The 27,013-nt window shown below is 48.7% G+C and overlaps 1 protein-coding gene across 1 annotated transcript in view; it reads left to right on the top strand.

Moving 5' to 3' along the window:
- Nucleotides 1-24,453, top strand: part of LOC140213463 (uncharacterized) — a 100,287-nt gene extending 75,834 nt beyond the window's left edge. Inside the window, exons 3-5 of the mRNA XM_072284700.1 lie at nt 21,670-21,787; nt 22,150-22,477; nt 22,873-24,453. Of these exons, the coding sequence (XP_072140801.1) occupies nt 21,670-21,787; nt 22,150-22,477; nt 22,873-23,176 (750 nt within the window). The 3' untranslated portion in view covers nt 23,177-24,453. The remainder of the gene's footprint in view (nt 1-21,669; nt 21,788-22,149; nt 22,478-22,872) is intronic.
- Nucleotides 24,454-27,013: the final 2,560 nt, after the last annotated feature.

The raw sequence follows: 27,013 nt of genomic DNA, 5'->3' as shown, positions 1-27,013 counted from the left end.
ACTAGCTGGGACTTTTTTAAAGAGAATCTGTCGGCCGTCTTTGGCAATCCGCCCGGTCGACAACTAGCTTCCAAGCAACAACTCGCCACGCGTGCCAGAACTGCTACCGAGTTGTATGTCTCATACATTCAGGACGTCCTAGTCCTCGGTCATAAAATCGACACGTCCATTACAGAGGCGGACAAGGTTGGACACATTATCAAAGAGATCGCGGGCGACACATTCAACCTTCCGGTCTTTAGAAACTTATCGACTGTCGAGGCCATCGTGAAGGAATGTCGCCGTTTCGAGCAGGCGAAGAGTCGTCGTATATACAATAAGTTTACACGGCTTCCAAATGCGGCAGCGACCTCTTCCTGTACCGACACCACCGGCCAATCTAGCTCGTCACCACCAAGCGAAAACGTGACCCGAATTGTACGCCGCGAACTCGAAGCAGCGTTTCCTGCCTCGCCTCTAATATAGCTAATATGGGACTTGCCAGCGCCTGCTCCGTAAGTCGCCCTGATACCCTCCCTGCTCCTATGCCTCGGTCATATTGCAGTCCACCTCACAGTGTCCATCATCCCTACACTACCAGGAATCCATCGGACTGGCGTACGCCTGACGACATACCGATCTGTTTCTGCTCTGGCCGAATCGGTCTCAATTCCCATCACTGCCGGAGCTGTTGGCCATCTCCTCCTCCAAACACCTTCTGGAATGCAAGTTCGCCCCGAAGTTCCTCACCCCGTCGCTTCTATGAAGCTTCCGACGCCACTACGTCGACTCACTGCTATGCTCGCTCGCCCTCACCTCAGCGTCGTCAGACACGTCCGCCCCAGCTTCACCGCTCGCCGTCGTCGACCTGCCCAGGGCCGCCCAGCAGAAAAACTAGGCATTGCGGCACCTCGAGGTGGTGCTGCAATCTCGCATTCGTCGCAAAATCCTCCTTTGACGCTGTTTACGAGAAATAACCTTCTTGAAGTACAAGTTGATGGCACACCCGTCACAGCACTGATATATACCGGAACACACATATCGATTATGAAAAGCTGTCTACGCCGCTATTTAAAGAAAATTGTTACGCCTGTCGTTACTCGGTTCATACGAATCGCCGATGGTAGCACGGTGACCGTGGTCGGAATGTGTACTGCACATGTGAGCATTTCCGGCCGCCATACTGTCGTCCTTTTCACTGTGCTTCACCAATGCCCCCATGACCTCATACTCGGCCTAGACTTCGGCTCCGCCCATTCAGCGCTCATCGATTGTTCCTCAAGTACTGTGAGTCTTGACCTGCCTCTGGTGCAAGTTCCTCCGACACCACATGAAATTCGCCTAAGACTGATTGATTTTGTTCACGTTCCACCACAGGTCTGCACATACATTGAAATGTCGCCTTCTACGCCAGTTCCCGATGGTCATTACATCTCCGCTCCCATAACTACCATCGTTCTCACCCACAACAGACAGTAGCACGTATCTCCCTGAGGTGAATTTCGGGCTGGCTGAGCAAGTTCTGCCCAAAAATATCACCCTGGTTACAATCACTATTTTCGAAGTTAGTTCTGTTGACACCTTCACCGTCGATGCGGCCTGTGAGCCTTTCCGGTCTGCTAAATGTACTGACAACGACATTAAGAAAATCATCGCCCCGGCTCTCACTCCTGCAGAGACTGAACAGCTCTGCAGTCTATTGCTTTCCTACAAGGATATATTCGACCTGGACAACCGACCCTTAGGCCAGACATCACTTGTCAAGCATCGTATACATACAGGCGATAATCCACCCATCCATTGGCGACCCTACCGAGTGTCAGCTTCGGAGAGTCATGTCATCAAATCCGAAATTGAAAAGATGCTAGCGAAAGACATCATTGAGCCACCGCCTGTAAGTCTGGTCAAAAAGAGGGACGGTTTATGGAGATCCTGCGTCGATTAGCGCCACCTCAACCGCATAACGAAGAAGGACGTCTACCCGCTACCTCGTATCGATGACGCCCTCGACTGCCTATATGGGGCACAGTATTTTTCGTCGATCGACCTGCGGTCCGTATATTGTCAAATCGCTGTCGATGATCTAGATTGTGAAAAGACCGCCTTTATAACACCTGATGGTATTTACCAATTCAAAGTTATGCCTTTTGGGCTATGCAACGCTCCGGCTACCTTTGAGCGTATGATGGACTCATTACTCCAATAATTCAAGTGGTCGACTTGTCTTTGCGACCTAGATGACGTTATTGTGCTCTCGCCCTCATTCAGCACACACGTTGAGCGCCTTTCAGCTGCACTTGCCGTTTTTCGCAAGGCCGGTCTACAGCTCAACTCCAAGAAATGTAACTTCGGCCATCGTGAAAATACTGTTCTCGGACATGTCGTCAATGCGACTGGCATCCGACCGGACACAGAGAAAATTCGCGCCATGAAAGTGTTCCCTATCCCACGGTCCGCAAAACATGTCCGAATTTTCGTGGGCCTTTGCTCTTACTTCCGCCGGTTTGTTAAAGATTTTGCCACGATAGCACGCCTTCTCAATGATCTTCTGAAGAAAAGTGTGCCATTTGCATGGGGATCCTCTCAGGCCACCGCCTTTTCTCGCCTTATCACCATCCTCACAACCCCACTGATTCTAGGACATTTCTCTATTTCAGCCCCAACAAAGGTGTGCACCGATGCCAGTGTCCACAGAATCGACGCCGTCTTGGCACCAGCTTAACATGGCCATGAACGTATCAGCACGTACGCTAGCCGTCTTTTGTCACCTGCGGAGCCGAACTTCTTTATTACCGAGTGCGAATGTTTGGCCGTTGTGTGGGCATGGCGAAATTTTGCCCCTTTTTATATGGATGGCTATTTTCTATTGTAACGAACCACCACGCCCTCTGTTGGATTTCGTCCTTAAATATCCCACAGGCAGGCTTGCACGATGGGCTTTGTGTCTACAAGATTATTCCTATTCGGTGGTGTATAGGTCTGGACGCCTGCAGAAGAATGCCGATTGTTTGTCCCGTTATTCTGTATACACACCCGCCAATACCGACATGGACGCATCCCCAAGTGTTCTTTCCATTTCCCAGCTTTTGGACATGGCCAAGGAGCAACGCCATGACCCTACTTTGAGGACCCTAATTGACCGAATGGAATCTGCTCCTACTCATTCACCGTTACGGTGGTTCATTATCAACGACGGGATATTGTACCGACGCAGTTTTTATCCTGACGGTCCTCCCCTTATCCTTGTAGTTCCTCAACACCTACGCTCAACCGTGCTTCAGTAGCTTCATGACGCCCCAACTGCGGCACACCTTGGCTTTGCTCGCGCTTACGACCGCGGGCGACGCCGCTTCGACTGGCCCGGCTTCGCACGCTCCGTGCGACGCTACGTAGCTGCTTGCATGCCCTGTCAACATCGCAAAAAGCCAGCAACGCTTCCTGCCGCGTACCTACAGCCGATCGACGTTCCACCTGAGCCGTTCTTTTGCGTGGGTTTGGATATCCTTGGCCCTTTCCCCGAGTCCTGCTCCGGCAACAGGTGGATCGCTGTGGCTACTGATTATGCGACGCGCTATGGCATCACTCGGGCACTTCCCACGAGCTGCGCAGCCGACGTCGCAGATTTCCTACTCCGGGATATCATTTAATACATAGCGCCCCGCGACAGCTCCTTACTGACCACAGCCGCACTTTCCTCTCGCAAGTAATCGCAGATATCCTACGATCATGTTCTACCAAGCACAAACTGACCACCTCCTATCATCCCCACACCAACAGCCTTATTTAGCGACTTAATCGGACTGTTACTGACATGCTATCGAAATACGTTTCACCCGGCCACAAGGACTGGGATGTGGCGCTGCCCTACATCACGTTCGCCTATAATTGATCACGCCACGATATTGCTGGGTATTCCCCCTTTTACTTACTTTTCGGTCGTGACCCAGTAGTACCACTGGTCGCTTCCCTCCCCTTGATACAGGATCCGAGAACCGAGTATGCAAGCGACGCCTTCGTCCACGCTGACGGTGCGCGCCAGCTTGCCCGTACGCATCTGTTGGCATCGCAGGAATCTCAACGACACGCTCACAATCTCCGCCATCGTGACACATATTTTTCACCAGGCTCTCTCGTGCTACTTTGGTCCTCTTGCCGCCGAGTGGGCCTCTCCGAGAAACTGCTCCCGTGCTACAAAGGCCCTTACCGTGTTCTACGTCAAGTGACCATTGTCACTTACGAGATCATTCCCGAGACCTCCGTCATGCCACCCGCTTCCACATCACCTGACGTCATACACGTCTCTCGGCTTAAGCCGTACTAGGCCCTTACCGATGGTCCCACCTGAGGCACCGGGACGGTACTTTTTAAAGAGGACAAAGTCGTCGACGGTAAACACGACGAAGTGGCAACAGCCTCTCGGTGTTCTGCGCTGCTGTATATATACGCATCGTGTAAATATATCGTGTAAATAGTTTATTCCCGTGACAATATACAAATTATTTAAGCCACAGTTAACTAAGATACATGCAATTAGGGCACTTGAACCAACCACTTTTTGTCGCACTCTAGCCCACGACCTGTGGTGTTAATTGGCGCGAAGTTTCATCATCATCATCAGCCTGGTTACACCCACTGCAGGGCAAAGGCCTCTCCCATACTTCTCCAACTGCCCCGGTCAGGTACTAATTGTGGCCATGTTGTCCCTGCAAACGTCTTAATGTCATCCGCCTATCTAACTTTTTGCCACCCCCTGCTATGCTTCCCTTTCCTTGGAATGCGTACCATGACCCTTAATGACCATCGGTTATCTTTCCTCCTCTATAAATGTCCTGGTCGTGCTCATTTCTTTTTCTTGATTTCAACTAGGATGTCATTAACCCGCGTTTGTTCCCTCACGCAATCTGCTCTTTCCTTATCCCTTATCGTTACATCCATCATTCTTCTTTCCATAGCTCGTTGCGTCGTCCTCAATTTTAGCAGAACCCTTTTCGTAAGCCTCCGAGTTTCTGCCCCATTCGTGAGTACTGGTAAGACACAGCAGTTATGCACTTTTCTCTTGAGGGATAGTGGCAACCTGCTGTACCTATTTGAGAATGCCTGCCAAAGGCACCCCAGCCCATTCTTATTCTTCTGATTATTTCAGTCTCATTTCCGGATTCTTGATCACTACCGAGACAACGTCTAGCTACCACCCTCAAACCAACGGCCTAACAGAGCGATTTCATTGCACGCTGTGCGACATGTTATTCATCTATATTCAACCTGACCATCGTAACTGGGATGCGAGTCTTCGATTTGTAACATTTGCATGAAACAGTATTCAACGGACCACCGGATACTCTCCGTTTGTCTTTGTATACGGCCGCCACCCAACCTCATCACTCGACGTTTCTTTCTTCTCTCGCCCCGTCAACGCTTCACCATTCCGTTGCGACCAGTTCGTGTCTCGTCTTACCCAATGTCGTCGTCGCGCCCGTATGCACACTGAAGCCAGCCAAGACGATCGCAAACATCGCTTCGACGCCTCTCACCGCGTCGTTTCCTACCGTCCTGGCGACGATGTTCTCTTATGGACACCTGCACCAACACTCGATTTGTGTTAGAAGCTCGAGTCTCGATATACTGGCCCCTACAAAGTCATAGAGCAGACCTCGCCGGTGAACTATCGCGTTACAGCTGTTGGTGCCCCAACGGACCAACGCTGCCGCGGAACAGAGATCGTGCACGTTTCCCGCGTGAAGCCCTTTCACCTCCGTTCCACTGTCTAATGTGCGGCCAGGTTGGCCGCTTCCGTCCACGGGGGAATTTATTGTAAGCCTTTATGCGGACTTCATCTTCAGCCGTACAACATCATCATCAATCATCGGCTCGTGTTCGTTTTCGCATCGACGCCTTCTTTCCTTAAAGGGTCGTCTCGACCATGGTATTGCAATATATATATATATATATATATATATATATATATATATATATATATATATTTATATGTGGGTGTGCGCGTGTGTGTATTATAGGACAAGGTTTATGCAGCCAATCTTTTTATTCTTTCGAGTGAGAGCCCCACCACCAAGCGCCAAAACGGTGATTATGAGTATGTACTGGTGAGAATATCAAGCGCATGAATAATGCTCACACTAATTTCCCCGCGCCCGCAAGCGGCCGGACAGGCCGCGACTTTGCCCAGAGGTAAGCGCCAAACCAATTGTTTGAGGCCCGAAGCCACGATAGCGATGGTCCGAAGAAACGCCTACTGTAGTAACGCGATTGTTCACGGGGGATGCTTCTTCAATAATAATGTAGGCTCGAAGGAAGTGGGATTCCAACTGCTCACATATACCGGGCGTACGAATGGGCGTCCAAAGGACTACTTCCTCTGCAGGACGAAACGATATGTCGTAGCGAGAGATGTCGTAACGTTGCTTGCGATGTAGCTGATTGACTTCTGTGCTGAAGCGAGTACGTCCACGGCATTAATGAAGTCTTGAGACGAACTGTTCGGGTATACTGGTCGACGTGTTAGTTGGGGCATTAGAAAAAGCGGCGTTAATGTTGAATGTCGGTGAATGGCAGTAAACTAGGTAGAAAGGTAAGTACCCCGTAGTTCGTTGGATACCATTATTGTGCGCAAACGTCACAACTGTAAAAGTTTGTCCCAGTTTTCATGATCTGGCCCGATATACACTGATATCATATCTGTTGTGTGCGATGAAATCGCTCTGTTATGCCATTTGATTGAGGGTGATATGTGGATGTCGTCTTATGAACTGTGCCACAAGCTCCGAATACTTCTTTGATCATTGCTGACATGAAAGTCTTGCCGCGGTAACTTAACAGTGCACGAGGTGCACCATGATCCAGCACAATGGCATCCAGAAAGAAGGTAGCAACGTGTAAGGCCGAACTAGAGCGTAGAGGCTCTGGCTAACGTGGAGCTGTTCAACAGCTTTCACAATCCATCGCTGACCTCCCAGCGTCATGGGCAGAGGGCCTATCAGGTCTACCGAATGATGGCAAAGGGTGTCTCGGGACCTGAGATGGGTTATAAAAGCCCAGCAGGATGCGAAGTATGCCGTTTGCGCTGTTGACGCTGGACGCAAGAAGCGACGTACGTTTTTGTTTTTATTTTTTATGTATTTATATTGGTATTTTTATTTATTTATTTATTTATTTGTCCACAGTGCCACAGTGGCATTACAGTCGAGGGGTTTTGGCTGTACAATTAAGAGCAGTCACAATCACAATGCAAACACTTCATTGTCAGTAATATTAAGAAGAAATGAAGATAAAGCATACCATGTTTGAACACCGTAAGGAAAAAACTACATCTTGAAGATATCGGTTTTTGACATGAATTCGCGCACTTTATAATTATGATGAAGCCGCTCGGATCTGTAACGTGGATGTAATATGTGCGTCTGCCTAGGCATAGCTATGCTGTTGTAATATATATTATAAAAAAATTAAGCCTTAGCTTTCTCCTTCTTACTTCAAGGGATTCCCATTGTAATTCCTGTTTTATGCCGGACACACTAATGTATTTACTATATTTCCCAGTAACATAGCTGGTCGCAAGGTTCTGGATTGTTTCTAATTTTTGTCTCTCGGAGTTTTTCGGCGGGTCTCACACAGTACAAGCATATTCCAGCGTGGACCTAATATGCGTTTTACATAGTAATTCCCTAGAGTCCTGCGGAAAAAGTCTCGTGTTACGGCGCAAAAAAACAAACATTGTGCAAGCTTTCCCAGCAACATAACATGTACATGCCAACATAGCTTTGAGGTGATGTAAACTCCTAAATACTTATATTCGAGAAGAGTTTCCAATAGGTGCCCGTTTATGTTATGGACGTATTTAGGTACACTTATATCTTCATTTGCCCCTGTTCCCATAACCAGTGCAATGAATTTAGGTCTTCCTGCAAAGCAAGTTAGTCCTGGGAATTTTTCACTTCTCTGTAGAATACACAGTCATCAGCGAAGAGTCGCATGTAGGAATTCATATTCTCTGATATGTCATTAACAAAAAAAGAAAAAGCAACGATCCGAAGACTGACCCTTGTGGGACGCCTGACTTGACGGAAGTTACATTTGATTTGGCTCCGGTTATTGTGAAATACCGACACCTTAAAGTTACGTATTCCCCAATCCATTCAACGACATTAACAATAATAATAATCTTTATTTACATCGGGATGATGAGAGGTTCTGGGTAAAAGCTGCTCGTAAACGGCAGCTTTCCCGTTCTACAGGGCAACAACAGCAAAGCAGTGAAAGACACACACAAGTATGCATATAATCTCTTCGCAATTCAGCAGAGCCAAAAATAACAGGATCATTTCATAAATGAAATAGAAACAAAGAAAATCGAACCACAATCAATACAATAAGTGCAGAGGGTATAAACCTGCACAATAAACACAGGATTAAGTACACACATTATAGGAATACAGGTGGAGTTACTAGGAATGTGTGCAGTGAATCTGTCGTAATTCACGTTTAGATATTTTAAGTAGGTCAGTCCCGGATTTTTTGCAGTTGTTTAATAGAGTTGGAAGTGTGAAGGATAATTTTTCCATTGTGTAATTCGTTCTAGGAATTGGTACAATCCACTCCTGTTTATGACGGGTAGTGTAAAACACAGTGCTCTTTTTCAGTAATGACAACTTATGCAGATATTTAAGATGATTTTTTAGTTCGCGCTGGAATGCAAGTGCAAGCTTAAATTGTAAAGAATGAACACTGGTATTATGCATGCGTTGGAGAAAAGACCTTGCGAGTGACTGTTGTGAGGTAGATTCAAAAGTACTCTGATAAGCTTTTTTTGAAGTATAAAGATCCTTTGCAAATTTGTATACGTGGTTGTGCCCCAAACGAAGAAACAGTAATTAAGATGAGAGTAAAATAGGGAATTATAAAGCAGGATCTTTACTTGATACGGGAGATATGATCTGTAATGGGAAATAATGCCGACTGCTCGAGCTAACTTAGAATAGCATCAATGTGGCTATCCTATAGCATGTTCTGAGAAAATGTAACACCCAGAATTTTAATATTATTTTTTATTTCTATTGGTGCGCCACCATAACTTAGTCTTACATGAGAATTTAGCTGCCTCGATTTAGGTCTAAATATTACAGCTTTCGTCTTATTAACGTTTATGTTCAGATGGTTTACTATTGACCACGTTTTAAGCTTAGTAAGGAGAGAATTCGCGTCATTGTGTAAGATATGACAGTCTCGAGCAGATAGAAATATACTAGCGTCGTCGGCATACAAAACATATTTAGGTTTAGTAGAGAGGTTAGTGGGATAATTGATGTAAATGTTAAAGAGAAGCGGACCAAGAATGCTGCCCTGAGGAACACTATGGATTTTAAATCAGACCGATACGTTTCGATTTGAACGAACTGCGGTCGAAAACTGAGATATGATTTAATGAGTTCAAGAAAATGACCTCGGATTCCATAAATTTCCAGTTTCTTCAGCAAAGTTAAGTGATGAATACAATCAAATGCTTTAGAAAAGTCAACATAAATACCTAGTACAAAGTTCTTTTGTCCAAATTCAGACAAAATAAATTCCTTCTGTTCCAGCAAAGCTAATTCGGTCGATTTGTTCTTCCTAAATCCATATTGAGCATCTGAAATAAGTTTGTCTAAATCATAGAACGAGCAAAGCTGATAATGGGTAAGCTTCTCCAAGCCTTTGGAAAATATGGGTAAGACAGAGATGGGTCGGTAATTATTCATATCATTACGATCACCCTTCTTGAAGAGCATAGTTACTTTAGCGATTTGCATTCGCTTTGGAGAGCATGCACTTGTTAGGCAAAGGTTAAAAATATGGGTTAAATATGGACATAAGACATCCAACACATATTTCACCGGACGTGTCTGAATTCCTTCAGCATCGAAACTTGAACTATTATTTAAAGAAGAAAAAACTGATGTAACTTGATCCTCTGTTACAGGGCTTAGAAAAGCAGATGAATTATTTCTAACGGGCATAAAATTGAGAAAATCTACAAGTATACCTTGATCAGAATAATGAAGTAAATACTCATTAAAGGAATCTGCAAGAGCACAGCCAGACACTTCACAGTCATTTATTGACAACTTCTCGATTCCAGGTGAAAGTTTCGTGCGTTTAAAAACAGTGTTCAACTTTTTCCATACGAGGTCACTTTTCTTTAGGCAACTGTGGAATTCAGAATAAATGTAACTAGATCTGCTTTTTTTAACCTCCTTGTTTAATTTATTTCGGCACGCCTTAAATTGCTTTGAGGTATCAGGATCTTTTGTTTTAATAAACTGATGGTAAAGCATATTTTTCTCGTTGATTTTTCGGCGCAGTTCTGGAGTTATTCAAGGTTTGCGGATTTTTTTACCTAGCTTAAAAGTTTTTATTAGAAAATGTCGCTTGTAAACCTGCAGGAACTGGTTGATAAAATTTCCATACCCTTCGTCGGCACTTTTTATCTTCATTACCCATGTAAAATCTGACTTAAGTAGTTCAGTCCTGAAGCTGTCTAAATTTGACAGAGTAATAGATTGAAAAAAAATGGGTGGTCGGCTTTTGCATCCTTCTAAATTCTGCTTCTATACCCTAACAAATATCGGAAGATGGTCGCTAAGACCACATGATATAGCTCCTGCTGTGATGTCTGTATTATCAAAATTTGACAAAAAAAGGTCTAGCAGTGTTTCATTGTCTTTCGTAATTCGGGTCGGTAGTGTGATTGCATTATCGCATCCATTTGATATAATAAGCATTTTCATGTTTCTTTGTTCGTTAGTGTTTGCTAACACATCTATATTAAAGTCACCGGCTGACGTGACAGAGTAACCATTCTCATTCACATTTAAAGAATGCAACTTGCGGACTAAGCGACCATGACCGACTACGTCAAAAGCCTTATTAAAATCAATGTATATGCAGTCAATGGTGCTACAACGATCCAAAGATTCGCATACCTCAGGAGCAAACTCGGTTGCTTGAGTAACACAGTAAGTTCCCTGCCGGAAGCCATGCTAATTTGGATTTAACAAGGGATTGGCATGATTCATTAGGTTCGTATATAGGATGTGCTCAAGAGTTTTAGAGACATTTCTTATTAAGGATATAGGACGGTAATTAGAGACTAATTCCAGATGCCCGATCGTATATATAGGAACCACGCAGGCAACCTTCCAATATGTACGAAGAAAACTGGTGAGCAAAGATTAATTGAATAGGAGACTTGGCCACAAAGGATGACATGCCTGGCCAAAAGAAACGGCTCCTAACGTGGTGGTATGTTTTGTGGAAACTCAAATGACAAACGCGCACGTCGTCCTGAAAGGCTTGAAGGACTTGTGTACGCAGCGAACCTGATAGAACAGGCACCCAGCGGTGTCCGTCGGAGCTTTGAATGTAGCGGTGCTGTACATCGTTGACGAGCTTAAATACTCGCAGTTGTCTATATATTGTGGCATTTGGTGCAGAAGAAGTATCGCAAAGGCGTTGGATAATGCTGTTGCAGTAGCGATCAGAACGTTGACACAATTCGAGTTGAGCAACGCGGTCGGAGTATAACGTGCCTCAACCACATCATCATGGGGCGGGCGATGGAGAGATGTACTCGAAAATAATAGCAACAGGGGGCAGCGAGAGAGGGCACCTGCGTCTTGATATTTTTCCCAGACTTGCAGACAACGTCGAAATCGTACTGTTGCAAGCGGACCACCCCTGACTAAGGCGTCCAGACAAATTTTTGATTGACGACAATCAGCATAGGGCGTGGTGGTCGGTTATGACCGTCATGTGGCGTCCATAAAGATATTGCCGAAATTTTTGTGTCGCTCAAACTACTCTGAGACATTCCTGTTCTGTGATCAAGTAGTTCTTTTCGGCATTCGTTAATGCGCCACTGGCATAGGCGCCAACTCTCTCTCGTTAGGTTTAGGTTGCCATTCACTTCTTTATTCATCCGAGTGAGAGCCCCACCACCAGTCCCCAAGACGGTGATGATGAGTATGTCAGGTGAGAACATGACGCGCATGAAGTATGCTCACTATATATATATATATATATATATATAGGCACTCAGAAACGCGTCCGGCTCAGTCGAGCGTCAGACACAGAGCGCGCGATGCCCTCTTCATCAGCGGGCCGGCGATGATTGTGCGTCCATAGGGCGCGCCAATCTTCCTCGCTACAACTGCCCCCGGGAGAAGAAGGAGCCATCCTGGCGACTCAAGGAGAAGCGAGGAAAACCGGGTCGTAATAGGGTGTAAGCCTCTGGACGCGCACTGTCTGGTGTCCGCGAGGACCCATGTGAGTAGATGGCGTTGGCGGCTAGAAGACGTAGTTGACTGGAGTCGTATGTTGTACGACGCGGTAGGGACCGTGGTATTGAGCGAGGAGTTTAGAGTATAGACCAGAGTTGCTTGAAGGTATCCACAGCCAGGCTAGTGAGTCCGGCTGGTAGGTGCAGGGAGGTCAGTCATCATCACGACGTAATTTTTGAGACTGTTCTTCCGCCATGAACGAATGGGCCAGCTGACGGCATTCCTTGGCATACTTGGAGGCTTGAGATTGAGGCGCGCGCTTTGATGGGTCAGGTAGGAAGGGGAGAATGCTGTCGTGCGTACAGGTAGGTTTACTGCCATATACGAGAAAGAATGGCGAAAATCCCTTTGTAGCCTATGAAGCGGTGTTATAAAAGTACGTAACATATGGCAAAAAAAGGTCCCACTTGGTTTGATCCGATGTAACGTAAATGGATAGCATGTTGCCCCAAGTACGAAAATTCAATTTCGGCGCGAGAACAATCAATGATGGCCTGATGATAGGAAAGGAAGCCGCACCACAAGATTACGTCGTGTTAACAGGATGAGAGGACGTCGAACTCGACTGTATACGTCTATCTTTGAGCGACGATGCGGGCGGTACATGCGGCAACTGGGGTAATGCACTCAGAACTAGCTTTCCGGAGTTACAGCGCAGACAAGTGCGTCATTGCTTTTTGAACCTTGCGGCAAAGTTCTGCCGTAAGTACTGAAACGGCGTCGCCTGTGTCGGCTAATGCCAGTGTGGCGACTGCTTCTACAGACTATTCGATTACGTTCGTCGGAAGGGAGCGAGGCTTTGTGTGGTTCCACTGGAACGCAGTTCCCGCCTCTTGAACTGCGGTAGCTTGTTTTCCTGCTCCGATGGGGCCGGACGCCGCAGCGTGGGGGATAGGTTTGCGGAGACGAGGAATGGCGTGCGACAAACACAAGCAGAAGGAATAACGTTGCTCGTAGACGGCAAATGGGAGTCATTTGGGGGCGACAAGGACGACAGAGAGAGAGAGAGAGAAAATGATAAATGAAAGGCAGGGAGGTTAGCCAGGACTGAGCCCGGTTGGCTACCCTAGGCTGGGGAAAGGGAAAGGGGGATGGAAAGATTAAAAGAAGAGAAAGTCCACTGGAGATATCAGTCGGTCACTCAGTCCGGATCACAGACGCTGACTCAATCCGGTCGCCTTCAAATATCGCAGCAGCGCTTTTGTGGCCTTTTGTAGCCGCGATATGTGAGGCCATGGTCCCAAGATCTTTTTTAAGCTGAACGGCCTTCCATCTAGTTGATTGAGAGCTGTGCAGAGGTCTTGCCTTTCATTTTCAAAAGATGGGCAGTAGCACAGTATATGTTCTATGGTTTCCTCGACACCGCAGGCATTGCACTCGGCGCTATCAGCCATTCCAATCAGAAATGCATAAGCGTTGGTGAATGCGACGCCCATAGTAAGTCGCACAGGACTATTTCCTCATTTCGCGGAAGACCTGGTAACAGCCGCAGTTGCATAGAGGGATCGAGGAAATGCAACCGATGTTGAGTGAATTCAGGTGTGAACGAAGCTGGCGAAACGTAGGGGCGGACAAGTTGGTCATTACCTTGGAGCCATAAGCGATTGCGACAGTGCCGTGCCACGCGACCAGGCGTTCCACAGAAGAAGCACACAGGCCGATTGCCGGGTGTAGGCCAGGGTCCCGTGCTAGCTGGAGATCTGGTGGTGTGCACTGGAGGGATTGGACGTGGCGGTGCAGCAAACGCTGGCGTTGAAAAAGTCGATGGAGGTGGTCATGCTGCAACCTGGGCGTAGCTTAGATGTACACGCAATTGTGGCGCTGCAAGAGGGGGCTGAATAGCTTCGGACGCTTGTTCCTGGAGCATCTGGCGGAACGTAGGAGCCAAGGACGTCGTAGGCCCTGGGACGGCAGTGAACAGGGTTAGCTGGCGCACCTGTTTGGAGCGTATAAATTCCTTGATTTCTCTGAGCAGATGGTCGTTGTTAGTCACAGCGGCTAAACATGCAATAGAAGTATCGGGGATCGAAGAACGTCGAGTGAGTAGACGTTGCCTCCTGAGTTCGTCGTAGCTTTGAGAAATTTCAGAGACTTCGACCAGGGTCCGCGGGCTTTTCGAGAGGAGAATTTGGAATGCGTCGTCCACTATGACCTTCATTAGGTGACGGATCTACTCAGACTTAGTCATCGATGGGTCGACACGCTTGGAAAGGTCCACAACGACTTACATGTACTTGGTGATGTTTTCACCGGGTTGCTGGGAACGGCTGCGCAAGTGTTCTTCGGCGCGGAGCTTCCGCAGCACATGGTGACCGAAGACTTGCGTAATGCGCGCCCTGAAATCTGGACAGGTGCCGAGGTCGGAATCGTGGTTGCGGGGCCACACGCTAGCGATACCTCTGAGATTGAAGTTCAGAGGTGGCCTCCCGGTGACGAGGCCACCTCTGAAACGGCTTCGGCTTGTCCGACTGCTCCCGACGTCACGGTTTCCCAACATCGCGACCCTGGTGTGTTCTCTGGCCTGGAGGGACAGGACGTTGACGAATGAATCAAGCTATATTAACATGCGAGCGCTAATACCAGGTGGGACCCAACCATTATGCTCGCCAATGTCATCTTTTATCTCGGCGGCACCCCACGCGTGTGGCACCAGCCGCATGCCGATGAGATGACCAGTTAGGACAATTTCAAAGAAAAGCTCAGGGAACTGTTCGGCGACCCCATTGGGCGCAAGGCTTTCGCGAGAAAGGCTCTTGCGTCTCGTGTGCAGACATCTACAGAGCCGTACGTTTCATACATGCTCGATGTATTGGCTCTATGCCGAAAAGCTGATGACGCTATGTCCGAAGCAGATAAAGTTTCACATGTCCTAAAAGGCATCGCCGACGACGCTTTCAATTTGCTTGTTTTCGGCAACGTCTCGACAATCGACGCCATCATTAAGGAATGCCGTCGCCTTGAACAGGCTAAGAGCCGCCGTATCACACACCATATCACGCGGCTACCCAACACTGCGGCTATGTCGACATGTGAGGGTCGACCACGTCAGGCTACCACCTGTGACGACGTCACCCGTATTGTTCGCCGCGAGCTCGAGGCCGCCTGTTCGCCAGCTTTCGCCGCGACGCCTCCCAATCCGCCAGCAACCACGTTTGCAATGATTCAGGCCGTAGTCATACAGGAATTTGAGAATCTGTGTCGGAACTCCGTGTGTACAACGTTTGAACCACCCGCCGTGGTTGCTCAGTGGCTGTGGTGTTGGGCTGCTGAGCACGAGGTCGCGGGATCGAATCCCAGCCACGGCGGCCGCATTTCGATGGGGGCGAAATGCGAAAACACCCGTGTACTTAGATTTAGGTGCACGTTAAAGAAGCCCAGGTGGTCGAAATTTCCGGAGTCTTCCACTACGGCGTGCCTCATAATCAGAAAGTGGTTTTGGCACGTAAAACCCCATAATTAAATTTTTTTTTAACGTTTGAACCCAACGTTCCCCAGTTTTCTACGGGCCCTCCTCGTCCCCGGCAGTCCTTTTCTGCCTTATCTCCCCGCAACCCGTCCGAATGGCGTACCCCTGATGACAGGCCGATCTGCTTCCACTGCTGTCGCATCGGCTACGTCGCTCGTCTCTACCGCAACCGATGGATACCACCTTCTCGGACATACGCCGCCACTTCTTCCCGCACTTTTGGACCTTCTGTTCCATATGACAAACGCCATGAACCCACTGTTGCTGCTGCCCCTGCCCCGAACCTTCGCTACAGCCGCCATCACCTCGCCGCCATCAGTCTCGTTCGCCCCAACCCCGCCGCTTCTCTTCGCCGCCTATCGCGTCCCGGACCCAGCCGGAAAACTAGGCACTGCAGCTGCTGGAGGTGAAGCTGCGTTGTCGACCATGCCCCCAAATCCTCTGCTCACGTTACCATCGAACCAAAACCTTCTTGACGTTAACGTTGACGGCTATCCTGTCACTGCACTCATCGGTACAGGCGGACATATTTCTATTATGAGTGCTGCCTTCTGACAACGACTCAAAAAGCTCTTCACCCCAGCGTTGGCACGCGTCGTGCGCGTTGCGGATAGCGGTACTGTGCCTATCATCGGCATGTGTACGGCACGAGTCAGCATTGCCGGCCGCCACACCCCTGTCATCTTCACCGTGATTGCTCATTGCCCCCACGACCTAATTCTCGGCCCCGACTTTCTCTCCGCGCATTCTGCCCTTATTGACTGCTCTGCCAGTACCCTTCGCCTTGAGTTGCCGATTCTCGTAGAACCTTCTGAAGCACCCCAGTGCCGCTAACGCCCCACCGGCTTTTTTCGCCTGCCGCCAAAATCAATAGCCTATTTTGAACTCTTTTCTTCCCCACCAGTCCCTAATGGCGAGTACCTCGTCACTCCTCTGCCCGACATTCCACTTCTGTATGACGTCACCGCGCCTCACAGTATACTGACTATTACTGCGAACCACACTCGAACGCCTGTTTGTAACTTTGGATTGGCAAAGCAAAACCTACCGCAAGGTATTTGCATTGCCAACGTTGTCTCGGCGACCATCACGCGGCACCGTTGTCAACAGATGCTTCTTGCGGGCTTAACAGGCCCATCGTGCCAGCCTCGGCCGCCGATCCCAAGATACAGAAAATGGTTGCGACGGGCCTGTCCTCTGCGCAGGCTGAATATCTTTGCCAATTGTTATCGTCCTACCGAGATATTTTCGGCTTCGACGATCGCCCTTTAAGCCGGACGCTAGCGGTCAAGCATCGGATTCTTACTGGCGATGCTACGCCTATTCACCGACGACCGTATAGAGTTTCTGCTTCGGAACCCCAAGTAATTGAAAGTGAAGTGAACAAAATGCTACAGAAATACATCATTGAGCCTTCTTCAAGTGCTGGGCGTCACCTGTGGTGTTGGTTAAGAAGGATGGCACATGGCGCTTCTGTGTAGACTACCGTCATCTGAACAACATTACTAAGAAGGATGTCTACCCGCTCCCACGTATAGACGATGCACTTGACTGCCTGCACGGTTCCAGCTATTTCTCGTCTACTGATCTGCGTTCTGGATACTGGCAGATTGCGGTTGAGGATATGGACAGAGAAAAAACCGCGTTCATCACACCTGATGGTCTATATCGATGTTAAGTAATGTCACTTGGATTATGCAACAACCCTGCCACCTTTGAGCGTATGATGGACTCCTTGTTCCAAGGTTTCAAATGGTCCACACGCTTTTGCTACTTTGACGGCGTCATTGTCTTCTCGCGAACGTTCGACACTCACCATGAGCATCTAACATCTATACTTGATGTATTTCACAAGGCGAAGCTGCAACTTAACTCATCCAAATGTAGTTTGGGCCACCGTCAACTTACTCTTCTTGGCCATCTCGTTGACGCTTCCGGAGTAAAGCCTCATCCCGACAAAACTCGCGCTGTCCGACATTTTCCGGTACCGAAGACAGCTGCAGACGCCCGATGTTTTGTAGGACTATGCTCGTACTTTCGTCGTATCGTTCCAGATTTTGCGACAATTGCTAGACCCCTCACTAATCTTTTGAAGAAAGCGTACAATTCTCCTGGGGCACTTCAGAAGCCGCCGCCTTCTCTAGTCTCGTCACTCTTCTAACCTCACCACCCATTCTCGCCCTCTTCGACCCTGATGTGCCTACAGAATTGCGTACAGATGCCAGCGGTCATGGCGTAGGTACCGTCTTAGCTCAGCGTCAGCGGGACAAGGATCGCGTTATTGCTTATGCAAGCCGCCTCCTAGCACTATCGGAGCGCAACTATTCCATTACGGAACGAGAGTGCCTTGCTGTTGTCTGGGCGGTTGCGAAGTTCCGTCCTTACCTTTACGGTCGCCCTTTTTCCGTAGTCACTGACCATCACCCTCTCTGCTGGCTCCCATCGTTAAAAGATCCTACAGGCCGGCTTGGTCGATGGGCTTTGAGGCTACAAGAATTTTCATATTCCGTGGGCTACAAGTATGGCCGCCTGCACTAAGACGCTGAAAGCTTGTCGCGTTACCCTGTTGGCGATCCTGACTCCTCCGATATTACCAGTGCTGGTTGCGTATTCTCTGTATCCCAGCTGTTTCATTTCGCCGACGAGCAACTTCGTGACGCCTACATCAGAGCACTCATCGACTGTTTTGAACACTTTCCGGCCGATTCCACTCTACGCCTCTTCGTCCTCGACGACGGTACTTCGTACCGTCGCAACCTTCATTCGAACGGCTCTGAGTTCCTTCTTGTCATACCTAAACACCTCCGCTCAACCATTCTAGAAGAGCTTCACGACGCACCAACGGCAGGACACCTCGGCGTATCTCGAACCTATGCCCGTGTACGTCGCCGTTTTTTCTGGCCGGGCCTTGCCCGTTCCGTACGAGGTTACGTCGCCGCTTGTCAAGTTTGCCAACGACGCAAGAAGCCTTCCCAGCTACCCTCTGGTTACCTGCAGCCGCTCGACATCGCTGCCGAGCCCTACCATCGTGTTGGCTTAGACCTTCTCGGCCCATTTCTGGAATCTACATCACAAAACAAGTGGGTTGTAGTCGCGGCTGACTACGCGACCCGCTACGCCATAACCCGCGCTCTTCCAGTACAAAAATGATTGTTGATTAACCATTGAGATATCTTTGGGCAATTGTTGAAACAACGGACTTCAACAAGTTTTCAAGAGCAATTGAGTTCACTCAACCCTTGCAAAACAATATTACCGTTGAGTGTTCTATATAAACAATTTATTGGGTAATTTGTGTTGATTTTTCTAGTTGTTCTTTTGTTGTGTAGCAGTTGAGTCCAGTATACAATAATTAGGACTCGCATATGAACATTCCAAACATTTATTTCGATGCGTTACAACCTCATTCCTGTCACTTTGTGGCAGGTTGGTTCTTCTTTCGCCACGCTTTAATTAAAAGAAAATAATGTGTGACCGATGGGGTGGAATCAAACGTCGGCCGTGGAGCCCGGTACTCTAACCAACGAGCGCGCGCATACTCCTCTCATTCGACAGCCAGTAAGCTCTGAAGTGCTTGGCGCGTGCGCCGCGTGCCACTTCCTGGTGCTGTCGCTACAGCTGGCGCTTTAAAGCGCCTATCTCCGGGACCGCCCCACTTTCGTAGCCATTTTCGCTACGTAAAAACTGCGACGTTAGACTAGATTCATGACCGCCCAAGTTCAAAACGATTTATTTCTTCGCCGGTGTAGAAATGCCCATAGTCATTTTAACATACACTAGGGGTGCGATTTTGTAGGAATGCCTTTTTTCATGCCAACACCTTTTCGCGTGACGTCACCGATTTTGGAAATTCTGTATACGTAGGCACGACGTTTTCTTGGATCGTCCAATCAGAAGCTCCCTTCATTGGCCGGATGTTTCTTTCGTATTCTCTTCTCTTTTTCCGGGACTGTATAGCAAATTTGTTTTGTAAAACGGCACTTAATAAAAGCGGACTTCCATGCTGCGCAAAGCAAATTCATTTTGTTACATTACAACGCAAAAGCTGCCGCAGTCCAAAGAAATGCAAACGCAAGTGCTCTATTTTTAAAGCCGTAGCCACATAGTAGTCGGATGTGCATCCAATCCATGCCGTTGAGCGCACGCAAAATGGCAGCCTTTGTTTACCTGTGAACAGCTGACAGCCTCTAGCGTGTCCGTCTGAACAGCTGACAGTCCCTTGCGTGTCCGTAATTGCGGCCCCGCCCCCGTCAGATCAGGATTGAGGTGAGTAACTATTGCTCGTGTACTGCTTGCATTGTCGTGTTGTTTTCGCTGCATGTCTGACGTGTGATAATTTCTTTTTTAGGAAGGGCCAAGAAGAATTATCCGTAGCCCCCGAGGTCAAACTTGTGGGGATGCGCGACCCTCGCGCCTCCCCTGATGTTTTCCCGCATAGCGCATCCCCTGATATGCTGTTTTCCCGCACGGCTCGCGTGGCCTGGCGCCCGCGGCGCTCGGAGTGGTACAAGCGCGGTGCGAGAGATGGCGCGACCGTCGCACCGCGGCGGGGTTACTCGGGCGCCGAGGGACAAGGGGCTGTCTTTTTCCCGGCGGGTCCGGCGCACGGCGTGGACGTCCCACGCGCGCGCGGCGACCCATGCTTCTGCGAGACCGCCTCGCGTGGCGGCCTTCGAGCGCGCCTCCGTTGGCGTGACCGAACACGCGAACGACCAGGCGTTGGGATCCAGCATGGGGCGAACATATTCGCTCGCTCGCGGTGAGTCGGACTTCTAGATTTGTCGCGCGCCCATCGGCATGTTTTGTGGATAGCCACTCGGCTAGCAGGCATGGATCTATGAAAGGTGCAATAAATGCCCTTGTGACTGTTAGCACTACTGTGTTGTCGTTCCTTTGTCCCCAAGAGTACGGAGGAGAAACACGTATCTCCCACAAACTTTGCAACATGGTGGATCGAGAACTGTCAAGGCATTTTCCATAGGGCACCGCCATGACATAACGATAGCTTCGTCAAAGTTATCGCTGCATCGGTAATACTTCCTGCACTGATACGCTCCCAGAAAGAAGCTGCTACAACAATAAATCTGAGTAGTGACTTCACCTTTTTTGACATTAGTGGTATAAAAAGGCAGAAATAAGTCGTAGTGAGCACTTTATGCAGGCGCTTAGCTTAGACAGAATGTTTGCCTCTAAATTTCTTACTGTGCTGCGGGCCGGCTGAAATTCCCAAATTGACAAAGAGAAAATGGCAGCAAAAGGGCCGCGGGTGTCAAAAGAGCAGGCGGCTATTCTCGTGCAGTTCATCGAGCAGCACCCATACCTGGCGAGAGCTTCTACAGAGTTCTCGCCACGTATGACTGCTGCTCGAAAAAACGAACTGTGGGAGGAGGTGGCGGCGGTGCTTAACGCACAGGGGCCAGCCGTAAAGGCCACCAGCCGTTGGCGCAACCATTGGGCCAAGATGGCCCATAAAGCGAAAAAAAGAAGCGGCCAGGGCCGCAAGCGAGAAGAGTTGAGCTTCTAATGATGCTGACAGTAACGTAGTTTCACGTTGTCGTTTTTCCCGTGTTTGCAGGGCTACTGGAGGTGGCAAAGTGGGTGGCGTGGACGGCCGCGTCCTCGACGTCCTTATGAGGACAGGAGGGGTCCTTGTTTCCCCCCCTGAGTACTTCCCCGATAGCGAGGTGCGTACATTGGATTTAAAAAAGTGTTGTTTGTGTGACCTGCTGCGACCTCACAAATTTTCAGCATTACATTGTAACACAATATTGCAAAATGTTTAAGCCCTTTTTTTGTGCAAGTGACAATATAGGTTATGTACTCGAGCAGCAACTTGTGTAAATGATGCGCATTGCACACACTGCTCGCAATGTCTGAACACTACTCTGATTGCAGGACGAGGCAAGTTCGGAGGAAGCTGCAGGGCCCAGCGGTTCCCGCGGACATCCACCAGCGACAACTGCTTTCGTGGTGTCGGGCCCTGCAGCTGTTGCTGGGCCAAGTGGCCTTACACGTAAGGCAGTGACCTAGCTTTTGTAATAGCATTGTTGTTTGCAGTTGCTGTATGATCTTGCTATGAAGTAAAGTACGTCACTGTGCTGCTATTACATTTGTGTCTAACATCCAGCTCTTATTCATGGAGGAGAAATGCAAGACTACAAATGACATGATGTTGTAATAGAGATTCCTTGTGCTTCTTAAGGGTTACTGCTACAGCAACTTTCTGTGGCATCTTTTGCTCTAACTACCTGTTTTCTGTATCATTATTGTAGCTATGCAGCTATAATGACATTTCAAAGTGACTGGTTAGGACAATCAATCTATGTAGGTCGGATAACAGTGAATGAGCAGTCTTTGCTTTTGCCTTGCATGAAGAGCCACCGGCTACGCCCCAGGTGCTGCGGCCTACCACCCATGTGCCGCGGCCTACCACGCAGGTGCCTCCGCCAACCCCGCAGGTGCCTCAGCCAACCCCGCAAGTGCCGCAGCCAACCCCGCAGGTGCCGCAGCCAACCCCGCAGGTGCCGCAGCCTACCCCGCAGGTGCCGCAGCCTACCCCTCGAGAGCCACGGGCACCCCGTAGACAGCCCAGGCAGCAGGAACTTGATGGTGCTGTGATGACAGCTACTGCCGCATACGTTCGCCAGAGCCAGTTGGAGGAAGCCAGAGTTCAAGAGGACACCCGCTTCCGCCAAACCGGCAGGTATGTGTAAGGCCACAGATGTATATGTTTCTGCGTATGAAATTGATGAGCATATGACCTCTCTAAAAATTATATTAATCAGTGAACAAGCATAATGTATACGTGTAGTCCTGTGGTGATATCTTGTACACATTCGCGTGATATAACATGTGTGAATATCTACGCAATTATGTGGCAAAAAGAAAAAAGTGGCGTTGAATTCAAGGAAGCAGGTATAGCAATGTAACACATCTTAATGGAATGCGACGGCACAAGTTTGATGGGCCAGAAAGATATTTCCAGTGTTTGAATATACAATGACAAGACAATAGACTGCAAATGGGGATGGATGCAACACACGAAGGCCTTGTTACTGAGCTTCTGTAATTAAACTAATTACACATCTTTGCTAACAGCACCACGAGGCCCACCTGCAGAGCCTGCGGCAGCACCACGAGGCCCACATGGAGAGCCTGCGGCACCTCGGGGAGGAGGTGGCGGGAATGCGGGAAGTGCAGTCGCAGCGCCTCGAAGTGCAGCGGCAACGCCTCGAAGTGGCGCGTCGGTCGCACGAGACCAACGAGCGCCTGCTTCAGCTGCTGCTGGCTGCACTGCGGCATGGTGGCAGCCAAGCCCCTCCCCCCTCTCAGGCCCCACATAATTAAAGGATGCAAAGGTAGCATAGGCAAGGAATTTGTAACTTATCTTAAAATTTGCTGATGTATTAATGATATGAAGGGCAAGTATTGCTAGTTTGCAAATAAATAATTGCTGAAGTCACCCTTTAATGCAACCATAAGTAGCATAGCCGTTGCAGCATGATTTTTTTCTTCAAGGTTTACTTCAGCCATAAGAGCGTGCACACCATCAGGCTCGCCTGCAAAAGTGCCTGTAGGCCTGGTGTGTGCGGGCATTCCGACTGCGGCGCTGCAATTTTGAGGTGCCTAGTTATTGTCATGTCAATTTAAGCACGACGCCACACTGCAAGTGTTCTACAATTTAATCCTTCTCATCGAATGGTGAAATTTTCAGGCCTTACTATAATGTCGAAAGCAACCTGTCACTATACACAGCAAAAAAGAAAAAAAGTTATGAAAATTCCTTGCCTATGCTCCTTCTTTTCATTTGTAATGTTTATTTTTTGTTTGTTGCATATTTGTTTGTGTCACTACCTGCTGAGCTGGAATGTCTCTTTTCTTGCACATCTTTCTCATTATTAAACATTTTGTTGTCATTCAGTAATCTTTCAGGTTGTGCTACATTGTAATTTAGCCCTTGTGGTGCAATTTGTGTGTAATATTTATGCAGTTTGTCTTAATGAATATCATATGGTGCTATGGCTCTTTCAGTTTCAGAGCGCCACAACAGCATGTTCCTTTCACATATAGTGATGTACCTATACATTTCGCTGTGATAAATATTCGGTTGGCGTGTGATTTAAGCACCTGCTCATTTCTGTTTCTGGTGCAGTTTAAGCCAGTTGTTATTACTGTGTACTTGTGCCGTGTACAACAGTTTTCTTAAGCGATGCATGCCGTTACCTGTGATATATTATGATGCAAGAAAAATGTGATCCAATATTTATGCCAACGTGTCTGTGATATGTTGCATAATGTCTCTACTACTGAGTACTCATGATTCTCACATTTCTTCAATGTAGAGACTGTCGCATGTGATGTGTGCATAAACAAGTGTATGTTGAAGGCTGAAATACAGAAAGGTGCAGTTTTCCTCTTGTGCTTTTATTTACACATCGCAACCTCATTTCTAGTGCTAGCTTGCACTGTACAAATATTACTGTTTAACATTGCTGAGTTCTGCTATATACAAGTGAGGTCACTTTGTTGAAATCAATCAACTGCTCGTGCGTGCACACACTTCGCGGGAGCCACAGCGCTTGACATGTCGGATGACCAGTTGGACGGCATTTTCGTCACTCGAAAGGAACTTTGCCGTTGTTGCGAGACAAAATGGTGGAGGACCTAGAAGCTGCGCGTGCAACAGCACGTTCCATGTACATCTTGGCTTCTGTGAGCTTCTCTGTGCTAGTAGAAAGTGAGGAGACAGGCGCTTATGTCCATCAATGCGTAAGGTGATACGAGTAAGAATCAGGCTACATGCATCTAGATGACGACAGCAGCAACAAGCAAATTGTGGAAGACACTTTGAATATGCACTTATTTTTAGCTTGCTTTCAATCTCATATGTCACCTCTAACGATACTGTTTTACTTACTATAAGTGCAGACTTTACATAACCCTTCGCTACACAACTTTTATGTACCCACCGTGGTTGCTCAGTGGCTATGGTGTTAGGCTGCTGAGCACGAGCGATCGAATCCCGGCCACGGCGGCCGCATTTCGATGGGGGCGAAATGCGAAAACACCCGTGTACTTAGATTTAGGTGCACGTCAAAGAACCCCAGGTGGTCGAAATTTCCGGAGCCCTCCACTACGGCATGCCTCATAATCGGAAAGTGGTTTTGGCACGCAAAACCCCATAATTTAATTTTTTAACAACTTTTACTTTTCTCAACAAATCATGAATGCTTTGCATTACGCAGACATCAACTACAACTTAGCACGGGAAATGTATCTGCAATTTCACAGCATGAAATGCGCAATGCAATTACTTAAAACTGTGTGCATGCATCTAACGATGCTGACGCTGCTGTTGACGTCGCAGCTGCCGCCGCACGCTCCTCAAATAACGCATGTGCTGCGCACGGGTTGTGCCAAACATGCCAATGAGATTGTCGCGAACAGCCCGCCCTCTCAAGTAGTGCATTCTAGAGCCCGTGTTACGGGGCAGACTGTGCGGCATGGGGTCGCCGTTATTGTCAAGCTCACTACTACTACTGCCGCTGCTGCTGTCGTCATCACTGTCATCGCCTGACTCGTCGCCTTCAGAAAGGCGAAGGTTGTGCAACACAGCACATGCCGCGACAATGTTGACTGCACGTTCCGGCTCGTAGAGGAGGGTGCGATATCGCTGAAGACAGCGGAAACGGCTCTTTAAGAGCCCAATGCACTTCTCCGCTACGGAACGCATGGCGGCATGTGCTGTGTTGTACTGCCCCTCGGCTGTGTGCTCTGGAGGATGGCCAGGAACCGGGGTCAGGAGGCACGGCTCCAAGGGGTAGCCACTGTCACCTGCACAAAGATGGAAATAGTACATTGAGTACTCCGCTGACGAGAGGCAAGTTGTCAACTGAGGAAAGCTAGAGCATCATTCAACAAAGGTAGACTTAAGGGTTGCAAGTCCCAAGTAAAAGCATGAGTTGAGCATGTCCATACCCGACACAAACTCTTAACCAATATACATGTGCACTACTCGGTGCCTGCCACAAACAAGAAATCAACACTTGTTGCTGCTATCAATGACAGTAGTAGCAGTAATGTGTGTTCATTTCTTCTGCTTCAGGCAGTCACTGGGTGCAGAGAGCACTAATACGTGTTGCTTTCGTCAGCTCCTCGCAGACACCTAATGTGCTTGTAACTTAACACTTCGAACATTGCCAATGGTGGCAGTCAATGTCTTAATTTTCTTTTTTTACTCCGGAATTACTCATGTTCTTGTGGTTTCGTTAAAAGTTTGGGTTGGAGCGGACACGGCGTTCTGCGCTGCTGAAGCGTGACTGCGCCAAAAGAAATGTTTTTTTCTCACCGAGGAGGTATTCCCCGGCATTCACGTTGCGCCCCGCTTGGAACCGCCGGCGCAACCATGTCGTCCGCCAGACAAAAGCGTCGTGGTCCGACCCCGGTCGCATAGGGTCCAAGGCCAAGATTTTCATGTCCGCGTCGCAGATCTGAGGTAAAACGTAAACCAGAGAAAGTGCCCGTTGGCAGGAGCAACGTAACTTTCATAAAGGATCGCAGAAAACGTGAGTTTTACTTACGAACATGCAGTTGAGGGCGTAGTATCCCTTGCGGCACATGAACACAGCCTTGCGCTCACCCTTGGGTGCGATAATGGCTATGAGGCTGCCGTCTACGCATCCGATGACGCCGGGGATAACGGCGCGCCGAAGGAAACCCTCCTTCACGGCTGCCTTTTCCTCGGCTGTCTTTGGAAAATGGACCCACTTGTTGCGGGCCCCTGCGTTCACGACAGCCTCTGCCACACGTCGCACGCACTCGCTCACCGTCGACTACGACACACGGATCGTCTCCTCGCTCCCAACGGACGCTTGGAAGCTCCCGGTAGCAAAGAAGCGCAGCGCACACAACACTTTCCGCTCCACCGACAGTCCCGTCGCTCGCTCAGCTTCTAGTTCCCCCGCCAGTTCCTCGCACAACAACCGCACCGTTCCCTTCGAGAGGCGAAAACGCCGTCGAAAATGGTCATCCGGCATGTCAAACGCGTCGTCTGGCTCTCCCTGTTCACGTCGGCGACGGCGAAGAGCCACGGCCATAGCGATCAGAGGGGCGGCCATTTTTTTATGCCTTCGGAAACGACCCTGCCTCTGGCCGTGCCAAAAATCCGTTCCTTTTGCTCCGCATAATGAGTGCGTCAACGTCACGATGACGATTACAGTTTTTGCGGGTTCCTGACGTC

The sequence above is a fragment of the Dermacentor andersoni genome, chromosome 10 (assembly GCF_023375885.2).
Source record: "Dermacentor andersoni chromosome 10, qqDerAnde1_hic_scaffold, whole genome shotgun sequence".
NCBI lineage: Eukaryota > Metazoa > Arthropoda > Arachnida > Ixodida > Ixodidae > Dermacentor > Dermacentor andersoni.
Note: the sequence above shows the minus strand (reverse complement) of the source record. Positions and strands in the feature narration are given on the sequence as shown.